The sequence below is a fragment of the Penaeus japonicus genome, unplaced genomic scaffold (genome assembly GCF_977035675.1).
Source record: "Penaeus japonicus unplaced genomic scaffold, GWHDUDI00000001_assembly GWHDUDI00000008, whole genome shotgun sequence".
NCBI lineage: Eukaryota > Metazoa > Arthropoda > Malacostraca > Decapoda > Penaeidae > Penaeus > Penaeus japonicus.
Genome location: NW_028234410.1, coordinates 37,570,842 through 37,585,841, shown reverse-complemented (window position 1 = coordinate 37,585,841; position 15,000 = coordinate 37,570,842). Strand labels below are relative to the sequence as shown.

The following is a 15,000-nucleotide window of genomic DNA, read 5'->3' as shown; positions in this document are numbered from 1 at the left end:
TCCCGTCAAAGGTAGTGTGACGTTTTGTGTGATCACTTGTAACCAGACCAGATTCACGCATATTATGATTCTTCCTTTGTTTTCTTTATCCTTTTCTTCTATTCCTTTATTGTTAGTTTTTAGTTATCTACTTATTAGGATCTTTTACTTTCTATTGTTTACTTTGTTTTGTTTTTCCCTCAATTGAAATTCAAGTACCAATTATATCACCGTGAAGTCAGCATGAATACTATCTGCAAGTACACTCGTATCTTCTGGTGAGTTTTGTAAGTAAGGTTATTGGAAGTAGTTCTTCAGTGTTTGTGCCTTTGTGCCTATGACAGCCCTTGTGTGTATATATATATATGATGTGGCATTCTCTGCTTCCAGAAAATTGGAATGAGTAGCTAATTGCCAGCATATGCGAATGCCATGATTTTTAAAAAGAATATTTCTTAATCTATTCTATGACTTTAGGTATACAGCATTTGCTATTACTGTGACTAGGGCCTATTGTGTTGTATCAGTATGGTGTATGAAGGAAGTATGTTGTAAAGATTCATAGGACGTAAGGTTGTGGCTTTGGCATAGCTTGACGCATGAGTTGAATGTCGCTGATCTCTCCCAGGCAGTGCCAGGCAGGTGATCAGATGGAAATCTAGGCAAAACGTAATTTGTTTGTATTTCTTTTCTTGTTACTTATAGTATGCTAAACTTTCAGAACTTATAATGACTGTGAACAAGAAGTCCTGCTTTCAAGATTGTAATAAATGATTTGTGATGATGCAGCTCTGCGTATGTGAAGACAATCAAACATTACTTCCTGAGTGTTTTTTGATTTTCTTGTACCTTTAAGCTGTCAATTGTCACAGATTTGTATAGAGTTCCAGCTTTAATCTTCTTTGATAAGTGTGCAATAATATGTATAGCCTTTAAGATCTTTAGCCTAAGGTGTACAAATTGCTACTTAGTTGTTCCCATTGTAGATTGTAGATTCTTTGGTTCAAAAAGACAGAGTTTATGCTAGATGAAGTAACCCTTTCACAAGAAAGAAGAGGACTTTCTGCAAGATGTAGCAGTTTTAGACATTTTAATTCCAACTGTCTTGATCTTTGCACTTTTTTTTATTCTTCCCAAATCTTCTGAACTAAAACATCCCTTGATTTTAATTTCAAATTAATGGATGCTGTGAATTTCAGGTTTATCCTTGATTTTCTCCCAAATGAAAGATCAATAATCCTAGTTCCAGATTTATTAGGAAAATTATAAGAAGCTAGAGATTCTAAAACATTTTCCTTTGATTATTTTCCTTAATGATTACTTTAAACACAAAAGGCTAGACTGTCTCTTGTGGAATGGTACATAAACCTGTGTAGAGCAACCTCCCTTCAACATCTCTCCTCCAATTTCGGGGATGCCAGTACCTCCAACGGGTGCAGTAGACCTACACTATTCCAGTCCCTTTTTTTCCATTTTTTTTTTAATGCCTACTTTTTTATCATTTTGTAACATATACTTTTTAACACACAATTTTTGGTTATTTTTTAAGGATCCATATCAGTGAGTGTTTTATTATCATTATCATTTCCACCCTTCGACTGGCGTCTCCAAGCCTCCCGCACCGCCTGGTAGAGAAACCTTGGCCTTGCATGTCCCGCCCCTGTGTTTCAGATGGCCCCAGCAGACGAAGGTCCAATCGTGCCTCCTCCGTCGCCAGACCAACCCCCACCAGGGACTGTAGGTCCGCAGTAGGTATGACCCTGCAGCCCTCTTTCCTTGTTCATAAGTATATGGATGCTAACTTCACTGAGCAAAGTGTCTCTTTCTACTCCGTCTCTTCCTTGTTAATTCTCATTTTTTTAAAATTATTTGTATTTTCCTATCTGATTAATCACTCTATTTAAAAAAGAAAAAAAGAAAGGCTAAATCATTGCTCAGTGAAGGTTGGCAGGCACACACTGCAGTCACCACAAGATATACCTCCACCACATGCAGCTGCTTGAGCCGCCTCCCTCAAAGTGACCCCTATCTCAGACACCAATAGCCCAGGCAACTGCTACTGGCTTTTAAAGATTCTTTACCCCCCCCACCCTTCTGCTAGCCTAAGCATTACTATTAGGTCTGTTTCTTGAAATAGTTTAGACTCTCTCACTCAAACCCCCATCTTTGACTGGTTTCCCCAGACATCTTGAAGCTTTTATTGAGATTAGACAGATAAAAGCCCTGGTGATTTGCACTAAATTAATATAAGGATTTGTAGCAAAGGCTACCTATGATTACGTGATTATATTCTTAAGGAATAAGTTGATGTTACAGGATAAGGATTAATGGTTTTGTGTGTGTGTGTGTGTGTGGGGGGGGTTGTGCATCTGTGTGTGTGTGTGTGTGTGTGTGTGTGTGTGTGTGTGTGTGTGTGTGTGTGTGTGTGTGTGTGTGTGTGTGTGTGTGTGTGTGTGTGTGTGTGTGTGTGTGTGTGTGTGTGTGTGTGTGTATGGGTGGGTGGATGGGTGGCTGTGTATCTGTGTGTGTGTGTGTGTGTGTGTGTGTATGTGTATGTGTGTATGTGGTTGCATACATGTGTATGTGGCTGCATACATGTGTGTGTGGTTGCATGCATGTGTGTGTGGTTGCATGCATGTGTGTGTGGTTGTGTGCATGTGTGCAGGATTGCGTGCATGTGTGTGTGTGTGTGTGTGTGTGTGTGTGATGTGTATGCATGAGTAAATGTGTGTGAGGTGTGCATTTGTGAATGTACATGGTGTATGTGTGAGTGTGGATGTCAATGCATAAGTGAGGTTGGGTGTACTTGTATTATGTTTTATCTTTTTTTTTTTTTTTTTTTTTTTTTTACTCTTGCCTTTCTTTTGATTGATATTACCACAAATGTAAACAAGTACATCCATCTGTATAAGGAATCTTATTCTTTTTATTTGTCTCTTTTTGTCTGTTATTTCTGTCCTCTTTTTTTCCCGCCCATCCATTAATCACCAAATCAAACTTTTCCAAGAATGTAAAAGAACCAAAAAATTCTGAGTTAGGAATACCCTAAAACTTCAAGACTGTCTAGAGGCTATGATAACCTGCCAGCATGGATATGAGTACTCTTGTGGTAGGAACAGAAAAAGTAGCATAATTCTAAACCTTTCAAAATACGTGTTTTTATTCTTGATGTATATAATGATATTTGTGATTTCAAAGATGTTACACTCATTATAGGTGTATGTAGATTCAATTTCCTTTTCTGTTTCTGAAGTTCGTATAGAAATATGAAGTAATTATTTCAGGAGAATAGTGGCATTGTTCAGAAATCATTCTGAGAAAGGAATGAGAAAACCTCTATATTTTATATCCTGGAACATAATGCTGTTTAAAGCTTTCAGGTATTAACAGAGCACATATTTTCCATAGCACAGCCAATGCAAATATAATGGCTAGAACAAGTATACAGGATTATATAATTATCTTTATGATACAATGTGGTGTTATTTTATGGTAAAAAAAGGTTTGAAGTATACTTCTGCAGTCAAGAATGTTCTTTACATATGTATATAAAAGAAATATACATGCAATCTCTAGAAGAAGGCAGGAATTTTGTGTGTAGAAAAGAAAAATTATTAGTGGGTTAAAACAGGTACCATCTCATTTAGTCTGATGGCTTAGACTCAGAACGACAGGTAGAGTACCTCTCCACCTAACTAACTCATCATTTTTATCATTCTCTCGTCTAGCATGAGTTTCACGCGCATGAGTTTCTCTGCATTTATGTGGAGTATCTCACTCACTCTGCTTTTTTCTCTTTTTAACTCCTTTTTCCTAATATTTGTTTGTGAACGGCAATAAGCTGTCAGGTAAACTTTCCATTAATTTCAAAAGGTATGTTCAGCAGTAAGGATTATGTGTTATAGAGTGAAGTTACTTGGGTTATAAAAATAGATTTGATATTGTTTCCCTTAATATATTGTTTTCTTATTGTTGTTGTTTTTTTGGTTACTGTTTGATGTATGACTTCTTTTTGAATTTGAATAATTTTTCATGATCAATAATCTATTACATTTTTATATATATTTAATTCTATCAAAATGTATTTTAAATGGAAAGATTAAGGCTAGAGAGATAATATATGTAGATTATATGTATTTTTCCATATAGTTCTTCAAGAGTTTCAAAGTCTCAGGCATGCAAGAATCTTTTCCAATACTGTTTCATCCCTCCCTTAAACGTGCACAAGCAGCACTCTGTAAAATCCCCTCCACTGTCCTAATGACAAATACGCACAGTTCATGCACTTGATAGAGTTCAATGTTCACTCGTAATCTTAAGACATTGACCGGCCAGCAGCAACTGGTTCCTGTTAGGCTAGACCCCAATGTGAACAGGGCAAGCAACGCCAATGAAACATCGCTCCATTCTTCAGGAGGCCGGTCCGTAAGCGTTGGCCCAGAGAACCGCTCGCCGAAGCGCACCTCCCGCCCACCTTCCACCCACGCCACCACCCCTGCAACCAAGCCAGAGCGACGCCCGCGACCAAGTAAGTACAAGGGAGTGACTGTCGAGGAGGTTCCTGTTGGTGCCGTTGGTGCAGGTTTGGCTGGTGTTCATGGGCGGGATAGAGGGTTGGGGGTGGCATCTCTCTCTTTGTCTCTCTACCTTCATTCTCTTTCTTTTTCTCTTTCTTGCATTCTCCATATATCTCTCCTTTACTCTCATATGAGGTGGGATGATTAGAGATTATCTTTTATAAGAAGCTGCATACAGATATATCCCTACATTGAACAAAGGATTTTCTTTGATTTTAAAGAAGTGGCTGCTAAAAAATCAGTGGAAAAGAAAAGGATTATTCTTTTATTGGTACCACTTCACCTTTGTTTTTTCTTTACCCTAAAAGTAAGATAGAAACCCAAATTACATAAGCAGTATAGAAAAAATCATTCAGATATGGATATATACCTAATATGGTTCACTCAAATCAACTAAATGATAAATGTTTCCAAGTTTTGTCTTTGTCAATATGTGGTGACTAATCACAGGTATTTGCCATCTGAAATGGAAAGACTTTGGACTGATTTATTGGTTATTTGCTCTCAAACCAAAATCTTTTGGCTCTTTATATGACAAGAAAGTATGGATCTTGATACCATCAGAGGGAACAGGGTGCATGATCCTGCTATGCAACTGAAGTCCAATACAGTCAGACAGTGAATGAATTATTAGTATATATATATATGCACACATGCTCTTTGGACTTTAGTAAATTAGCACCCTCTTCACTTGAGCTCTTTTTATTGATTTTTTTTTTCTATGCATAAATTTTATGCTTCTTTAAACTTGAGTACATAGCCTTCATGCCTAATTCATTCAGTTTCTTAAGAGTTCACTATGAGGTTTGTAAACTCTTAACAAGTGCATACAACATGACAAAGTATGCTTCAAGGCTTTATAGTTTTTTGGTTATCACTAGAACTACTTTTTTGGAAATTTCCTTGGTGCAACATTACTTAGACAGTTACTATGCTATAGATATATTTTCTTATGATACCATGTACTGGAACATAAGCTATCTACAACTTATGAAACGGATAAGTTTTACAGTTAAACAGAAGGTAACATGTAAGTGAGAAAAAAAAATTCAGAATAAGGAAAAGAACGAAAACATGAAAGAAACAGTGGCTTTACACACAATTAGCTCATAGTGAGTGTATGCATCAATTTATCGCTTCTCAGAAATGGTTTCTGTGTTGCTGGCATTTTATGAGGCTGTGTTTGGGAACCTCCTTTTATTCTGGGTTGATTCCAGACTGCAGTTGAATAAAATTATCAGCAGATCATATGATTTAGGGATCTGCTTGCAATGAAATGGTGAGATGCTACATGAAATATTTGAGGCAAATGAATGGAAATTCTCTATTTTCGTAGAAAATTTGTTTGTCATTTTTTTTCAAAATCCAAATCTAAATCACTCTTCCAGATTCACAAAAAGCCTCATTCACTGTTGATTTGAAATTGTTTGTCTTGAACAGTAAATACCATTGCTCACCAATAGAATAAAAAAATGCAGAACCATCTTTTCAAAACAATCGTAAAAGTTATGCATCAACAAGGAAATGTTATCGTTTTGGCTCCAGGATGTGTGAAAATTTACTGTGTTTCAATGAGCAAACAAGAAGCAGTTTGGAATGAAACCCTCAAGGAAAGAAAAAGGAAATGATCAGGATTCATATTCACTGTCTAACTAATTGGAAGCTATTATTGATACAAAAATATACATACTTTTTGAATGTTGAAACTTTCTCGTGAAATTTAGTCATCTGACAAAACATGAGGATATGTGAATGGGTACAATACATAAACATAGATATATGTTTCATTCTATCAGTAATATTCACTTGAATTACTTACAAACCAGAACAATTAAGAGAGGACGTCAGTCTTACAATGAAAATGATTCCTGGATCCGTTCTATGTTTTGTGTTGTGTTATTGGCTGGTTGGTCAGTGTGAGCATCGACCTAGATGCTTGAGCCTTGCTGATGGGTCTTTCCTCTGCATTGCAAACTCATTACTGTTGGGTGTCACAGTAGCCACTGAATCTATCAAGTCACAAACGTTTCTGATATTTGGTTTTGCAAGATTAAAGATAAGTTATGTGATTCATTTGGACATTGCAATATGTTTGAAGTTCTGTATTGGATCAGTGTCTAATGTGATTCTAAATGTTTATTTGTATGAACACTGATTTGGAAGGATTCAGAGAAATAGCAAAAGAGACAGAAGCATGGAATCTGCTGCAATGAGCTTGTCTGCATAAGAGTTATTCTTTGATAATAGAACATCATGTGAAAAAAAAAGATGGATTGAATTAGCTTGCCTCTTAAACTAAATTCCTTAGAATGACTTTGAAATAAGATTAAAATATGTTGTGATAAGACATCAGAAACAAGAACAGAATTGGAGATCAGAAATATATTAATTGTTCCTATACACATGATGTGATGTTTGTCACACATTGTTTGCTATACTATTCAAGCTTAAAATGTTCACTGTACCCTGATTACTGACCAGCATATATACGTTTTTCTTTTCACCAACATTTGTCTGGTTCCTAATCCAAGTACTAGCCCTGAATACTAGATATAAGTGAACCCTTTTTTTGCCAGCATTTATCAAATACAAAAACAAATATTACATGAATAAGTAGGGATAAAAAAGTGACAGCTTTCATGATAATATGATATACTTCTTGGACTCAGAAAATACACGGTTGAATCAAAATAAATTATAGATCATGCTCTTAAGAAATGTTTAATTCTAGGCTGTTATTTTTAAAAGAAAGATACTGAAGCAGTATAGGGGAAAAATCAGTCTTTTAAAAAGTATATCTAGACTATTTCTTTCGGTTGATGATAATTACTGTTTTGAGAAAGTAAAATCCTTTCTTTTTTTCTTTTTTTATAATCATCCTTGAGGGAGAGATGGGATAAGAAAAATATGCTGGCCTTTATTATAGGATTATTTACTCAATTGCTTTGGACATGTGTTGGTACTTCTAATAGATGGATAAGACTAGTGTAATTTGCTAGATTGTGCTACATTTAGTATGTGTATATACATAGATATAAGATGAGCCTGGCCACAAAATGGACATAGATTCTCATTATGTCTTAGAAGTAATATGCAGTAAATCATAGAAATCTATAGTAATATAGACTTGACTGGAATTTATATAGTCATGCTAATTTCTGTTTGGTAGTAGTTTACCAAAATGAAATAGACATGTAGAAAAAAAAAGATGTAACAGTTTACCTATAAGGAGGTAGAGGGTCAGACATGGTATGGTAGCAGTCTCAAGTTCCGATGCTCTTCTTAGGACCTGACAATCTTTGGGAGACAAAAACACATTACCGATCCCATTGTGGATCTCCTTACCCCCTTAAATTACAGTATCATTATAGGCAAGTTTGATCTTTATTTTGACTTTCTCTTTCTCTTGTTGTCCGTTCTCTCTCCAGTTGTTCTTTGACAGTAAATTGCAGTATGATCATTCATAGTGTAATGATATCTTGCCCAAAATGATACTATTATTTTTCTTTCCTCTGGGCTATTGGTTCACCCTCTTTTGATAATATTCCTTAGATATGTCGGAATAGCGATGACTCAAAATTTCTATAAATGAGAAGATTCTGTTTCCTCTGTTGGACACAGAACTAGAGTAAGTCATTCTTCTGATTCTTGTAGATGATACTTTCAGTTCCTTTTCGTTCTTTCTCTGGAAATTTCTTTTGTGTTAGGGTTTATTATTAGACTTGTATATCTTGTTTTATTTATATTTTCTTATAGGTGTGTGCGTAAGTGTGTGCTTGTGCATGCGTGTGTATGTGTCTGTGTGTGTCTGTGCATGCACACATGGGCGCGCGGGTGTGTGTGTGTGTCTGTCTGTGTGTCTGTGACTGTATGTGCAGGAAAATGCACATATATGCTGAAGACGTTTTTGCTGTAATGCTTCCTTAGAGCACATATAGCAAAACAGCCTTCGGCATATTCTAGGGTTTCCTTGCTTTTTCCTTTGTTGTTTGATTTACAATTTGTTGAGCATGAATTCTTCAATTGTGCATGTGTGTGTGTTTGTGTGAGTGAGTGAGGGAGCATATATGAGTGGATGTGAATGTATGCATATGTATATGTTCATGTTTGTGTGTTTTTCTTTTTTGTTGTTGATTATTTATTTTTTAATTCATTTATAAGTTTACCTAACTTGTCCTTATTTTTTGGTTTATACACATTGCAGACCTTTTCTCTTCTTTCTTTTTTCATTTTGACAAATAATGTTAAGTAATCAAGGGAAATTAATATATAGTAGAGAATAATTCAGAGTAATGAAGCAAAACAGATAAAAAATCAATTGATATCACTAAAGAATAATCATTAGATATAGTTGTGTCTGGGCATATTAGAATCACCTTAGTTTATCTTCATCAATTAATTCTATTGAGATGAATTTGAGATTACATTTTGATGTTTGCAGTTCATTCCTTATGGTTCAGTAACTGTTTTATTCAAATTAGTTTCCTCATCGGAATCTCTTTCATGGTAGACAAAGTCACTTTCAAGAAGTGTATGATTTCAAGTCTTTTCCTAGGGTCAAGGATTTTTTTGTCTGTTTGGACCAGGGTGAGCATCAAAGGCAAGGAGGAAAGAAAAACATGGAAATGACTCCAGTGTCATTTTCCCCATAAACCTTACTTTCACACACATCACTACTCCGCACTCCATGATTAAATTGTATAGTCTGGCCTTATTTTAAGTTGATCTCATAGAAGGAGAGAGATTCAGAAATCGGAGAAAGAATATCATAAGTAACGTCATTTATCATCCCTTTTGCTTTGTGTCAGAGAACTAGAACTAGACTTAATCTTTTTTTTTTTCTTTTTTTTTTTCTCTCTTTTGTAAGATTTTTTTCTGAATATCTCTCCAAGGCAGTAATACATTACTGATTGACAATAGATAGTAAAAAAAAAAAAAAAGAATTGTTTGAGAGAGAGCACACATCATGAGCCTCAGCTTGGGTTTTCCATGATGTGGCATCACACACTTGCCCCATGAGACACATCGTCTGGCCAAAATATATCAATACCCAGCTTTTGCTCCTCACACATTCATCACCCGAAAGCTTGCCAGGTCCACACTATAGGCCTGATGCTCTTTTTCTAGCGTCCCTCTCCACTAGTGCTCGCCGCAAGGGTACTGACGCTTTGCCCCACCGCCCTTCCTCCCACGATGATGGTAGCGTGCCTAAGAAAGCCTCTAAAGCTAAGACTCATGACCACACTGCTTCGCCTAGGAAGGGTGAGGACAAGAGCAAAGTGGAGAAAAAACAGATTAGTAAGTAGGATTGAAAGGTGCAAATTAGTAAGTAGAACCGGTGGGAAACAGTTTTCCTTTGTTTGTTGTTCCAATCTGCTGCACTTCGTTAATCCGATTACCACGTTCGTCTTCTGAAGGGGGCAATGTACCTTTTTTGAATCACAGGCTTGAGAAAACAAAACAATCGGAAAACAAAGACTGTGGGGAAATGTAGGTTTGTTTTTTTTATTTCTTCCAAACAGTACGAAATTATTAAGTTGAGATGAAGATTAGATAAAAAAAATAAAAAGAAATCATTAAGTATAGTCATGTCTCTTGCTTCTTATTCAAGGTGTTATCCCATTCTCCTGCTGCTTGTCACCGATACGGTAGATCAACGGGGGTCGGATTATACGAGTGTCTTGTAGTGACTAGTGATCCATGCTCAGATATTGAGACAGCTTACAGGTTCATTGTGTCCCCATCCCTACCATTTTCCTCCCATCCCCACAGGGTGTAGGGAAAGTATTCAAGTTTTCTAATTATACAGAGGCACACATTTCATTTGTTTAAAAAAAAGGAAAGGAAAAAGTTCATACATTGGGGTTAAAGTCTTTTGTTTTACAAAAAGCCTTTTCAAAATTTGGTAAATTTTGTGCCTTGAGAAGAAAAAAAAAATTAGTAATGAATAAACACATTATACCTGATGCAGATAGAAAACATACTAGTAATATATACTATATGATGAAATTAGAGAAAGTAACATCAACATTAAATTTTCCCTTGGCCCTGTCATTACGAGAATAAACGTTTCCTGCCTTAGATTAAGTAGGAAGATAGATACACCTTTCTCTTGTCATGTACTTTTGGAAATGTTGTTTTTATTTTTATTCCCTCGTCCTGTTATCTTGGTGTTACTTAGTTGAAGTGCATTTATCCAGTGTGGTTGATTTCATAGCAGTGTTTTTCAGGCTTTATTTGAATGCATTTTCATGTGTTTTAAGGTGTTGGTTCCTTTTATATTAAAATACTTACCTCCCTTTCAAAGAGGATACAGAGAAACATCCATTTGATTTTGTAATTATACTTGGGAAGAGATGGAAATGTGGTAATTGGAAGGTATACTTAGTTTGCACTCCTTAATGACAAGAGCACTTTCTGTTATGGACAAACACCCCAACATTCAGTCTCCTGAGCCACGTAAACACTGTAACTTCACGTCCTGAAAGCAGCAGTTGAAAATTACAGAACTGTTTTTCACTAGTGATACATATACATTGTTTACATATGGTGAATATCATTGGCTGCCTCAGAACCCTTCAGAAGTGTCATGTTAGCGTGGGTGCTGTGACTGAAGCACAGGGACACATGATACATACTCCTGCCTGAGAAATGGAATTCATTAATGTACCCTACCAGTACCTAAGCTGTTTATTTTTTATGATTTTTCCAGTATTCTTTCTATACTTGGTCAGAGTTAATGTTTGATTTAGTGGTATGGTTTCCATGCTTTTTTTTGTTTTGGTTGCACAAATGTAGAAGTGCTAATATGATGTCAATTAATTCTTTACGCTGGAGTTACGAGGCAGGAGAATATACTTCACTCTTTTTGTTCATTAGCAGCTGCTTAGGGTATTTAAGCACTAATCTGCAAAGAACTGCGCTAGATTTTCAATTATGCTTGATGTAGTGTAAAAAGAAACTGATTTCCCAAATGATTGGTGTACTATATATCTCTAGATATTCCGTTGCATGGTTTCCACAATAGCTGAGATAGAATAATGGCTTTCTAAGACAACAGTACTGGGCAGACAGTGGCCTGTAAATGCCCCATAGAATTACTGCTTAGAATAAATAGATTCATGCTTGATATCTAACAACCCTGGGCTCTGTTAGTGGAAACATGTACACTTGTTAACATTTGTTATCTCAACAGGTGAGGAAACCGACTCTAAGAAGGACAAAGAGAAGGAGATTGTGCCCAAGGATGGACCCAAGGACATCACGAAGGATGGAGTGAAGGACAGCCCCAAGGAACCTGTCGAAGCCGTGAAAGAGTCAAGCGCAAGGAAGTCAACCCCCGAGCCCAGATTCGACCCCGAGAAGTACGAACCTGTTGTCAAGACTCCCCCAGAGCCCACCCGAGTCAAGTCGCCAGACCAGGTTGGTAAATGGGTATGTTTTCGCAGGACTTTTTTACACTCTCTCTTGTTTTCTCATTGTGAAGTTTAGACTTGTGTGTAGTGATTCCATGGTGTCCATAGTCCTTATGTTTGCGTCGAAGGAGAGACTTATAGCTGTTATGCTACTCAAAGATTCATACATACATGTGATAATTATAGAAACAGAGCAGACTATTTATTTACCTGTAGAGGCTGCTGAACTGAATATTCAAGATGTTCTCGCCTTAGGTTCCTTTCATAGGACATCCCTCTGTGTTAGTTCCATTCAACATGACTGTTCATATCTTGTACATGGTGTATCTGGACATAAAATGAAAGTGAGAAAGAAGGAGACTGGTTCATGGTTTTAGAATAGATCTGTTGAAATGCTGCATTATAGAAAGGAAGGTGTTGATGTGCAAAACAGAAATTGATAGCGAAAGTGATAGAAGGAGGCTTGAAATAGTTAGTTGTAGTAATCATATAGAATATTAAAAATGAAATACAGATCTTATTTAGATACATAGCTTTAACAGCATATGATAACAAAGGAGATCCATAGGAATGTATTAGATAAGGGATGAAACATTCTGTATTTCTGTCTTAGAGTGGGTATGAGAGAGAGTGTATGAGGGAAAGAGAATTTTGTACTTATGGTACTGACATGCCATACAGTCATGCATAAGTGATCTTGGAAGAAGTAATGAAAAGTATCATGATAGTTTCATTCTGAAACAGATATGAAGAAATTGTTAATATTTGTTCAGCTTTGTGTGTTAGATGTTACAAACTATTATATGCTTTACCTGTTGTCCTAAGAGAAAATAAGATAAACATACATTGTCAGTCATGTAGATATGGGTAGATGTGTTTGCATATTGTCCTCTTGAATCACTTCTATCTATATATCATATTCAGATTCTTAAACAACTGATTATCATGGGTAGCTAGTCCGATATAAGATAACGTATAACGTCTAGGCACTTAGTTTCAGAACTCCTCTGTGGGTTTTATTACTGTCCTGTGGTAGTAGGCATGTGTGTTTGATGATGCTCCTTTTAGCTCTTTGTGTGTGTTCTTTGGTACCAAGTTAAACTTTATTGCATTTGATTAGGGCAAATTTCCTATGATATACTAATAGAGCTTAATAGGCCCAAGTAAGAGACTGACATATAATTATCTAAATCTCTGAAAGAGATTATACTTTCATATAATAGTCTTGTATATATCAGTGCCTTATTCATATTTATGAATAAGAATTTGGAAATATTCTCATGTGTTGACAATTGAAAAGTATTGAAGTTGAAGCTCCACACTAACTGCCTCACCCCCCAAAGATGATGGTGAAGAGCCCCGACCCAGTCAACTGGACTGTTCCCTTGGACACCGGCAAGACTTTCACCGTGACGCACAACATCCCCGAAGGTAAGACTTCCTCTCTTTCTTTCCTTAGCCACCGTATCACCCATTAATTGCCGCCCTCTGGCAGTCGACACTGCTGACCACGAGGGCTCCCAATCTGGCCTAAGCATTTTCATGATTGTTCTGTCCAGAGGCTTTTTCACTTACAGAAAACTGCTTGTGGCTTAAGCAACAGTTATGCCAATCAGAAGTGATATTATAATCCCTTAACATAGTTTCTCAAGGTACAATCTTATCAGAAAATGAAGAATAGAAAAAAGAGGTACTTGTGATTCCTAAAGTCTTCAATTTTTTTTCTCATAATATCTCTCCCACCAGTGGATGATTCACAGGGGAGCAATATTCAATCCCCTTTTTTATCTTACATTCAAAGCGAAAAAAAAATATAGCAGGAAATTGCAACCACGAGAACTTGTGTTAAGGAATTTCAGTGCTGCGTAGAAGGTCTTGTTCACATGAGAGAGACGTGGGGTGAGAGAGCTGTCAATCACTGTCAAATCATAAAGCTCACCCACATTTCCTTTGTAGTTTTGTTGAAGAGAAAGTCACTTAAAGCTATTATCACTATATAGATGGCATTAGGATACAGCATCAGCCTAGTAGGCATGTTTTTTTTCCTTCATCTTTGCAGTATTTTTTTGCAAGTGATGCACATGTATTTTTTTCACACATCCAGACCTTTGTTATAAAATGAATAATATCATGTACTGTATCTATTCCCAAGAGAAAAAAAATGCTATTTAGGTAGATTCTAAAGATCTCATTTATATAAAAGAGTAATGACTAGGAACTGATCTGATATAGGTATTTAACAATTTTTGAAGAGGCCATTTTGTCAATATTTATGCATGGTGTCTTCCCAAACACAAAGATTAATGACTTCAGTGAATACAAGTCTTAGAAAAACCAGTCAGGCTCATTTTCGTATTCAGTGAAATAGAAAAATGAGCCGTAAACCTCCAGTTCTGAAGTCATGCCAAAAAGAAAAGAAAAGAAAAGAAGGGAAAAGATATATATATATATATTATAGATATATTTTTCTTTAAAGATAGATCTGAGCATTGACTACTGGGTGGTTTACACATAGCAACTTCAATGACTGTTTTTCCCCGAGCATCTCACAAATACCTGCATGTATAACTCTAGGTTTTGTTTTTCGTCGTAGCCACTCACTGTTTGAGAATACCGAGAGGTACGTTAGGGAGATGTAGCTGCCATGAAGACCTGTTAGGACCTTTTAGGAGCAGTATGCTATGACAGTCCTTGAGATCACCTTAGAATAGGTTGGAAACTGAGTAATTGTCATTTTCTTTTCATTTTCTTTTTTGTTTATTATTTTCCTTTATTGTACAATGAGAAGAAGCATGGGAATATAAAGGTGTAAAGATTTTTTTTATCATGCCTATCATGATATCATATGCTGCTTTGCAGTTCACAAATTACAGTTTTTTCTTTTTTTTTTCTTTTTCTTTACCCTTTAATCCTAAAGAAATGGTAAATCTTGGCCTTGGGTTTTCGTAATTGTGGACAATTGATGAGGATTGTCAACTTTATATGATAATTTATGAAGCATATTGTAAGGGATTAATCCTCTCCTAAGC

At 36.1% G+C, this 15,000-nt stretch overlaps 1 protein-coding gene across 34 annotated transcripts in view; it reads left to right on the top strand.

Moving 5' to 3' along the window:
* LOC122252270 (uncharacterized) overlaps positions 1-15,000 on the top strand; it is a 347,686-nt gene that overhangs the window by 317,753 nt on the left and 14,933 nt on the right. For 14 of the 34 annotated variants that reach the window (XM_043014777.2, XM_043014814.2, XM_043014867.2 and 11 more), the window contains 7 exons: positions 1-11; positions 1,651-1,731; positions 4,394-4,507; positions 9,684-9,854; positions 11,752-11,990; positions 13,315-13,402; positions 14,565-14,591. The exon at positions 1-11 is cut by the window's left edge and continues 106 nt beyond it. In XM_043014777.2, coding sequence (XP_042870711.1) covers positions 1-11; positions 1,651-1,731; positions 4,394-4,507; positions 9,684-9,854; positions 11,752-11,990; positions 13,315-13,402; positions 14,565-14,591 — 731 coding nt within the window. The remainder of the gene's footprint in view (positions 12-1,650; positions 1,732-4,393; positions 4,508-9,683; positions 9,855-11,751; positions 11,991-13,314; positions 13,403-14,564; positions 14,592-15,000) is intronic. The other 20 variants (XM_086539370.1, XM_086539368.1, XM_086539372.1 and 17 more) reach the window with 13 other exon arrangements.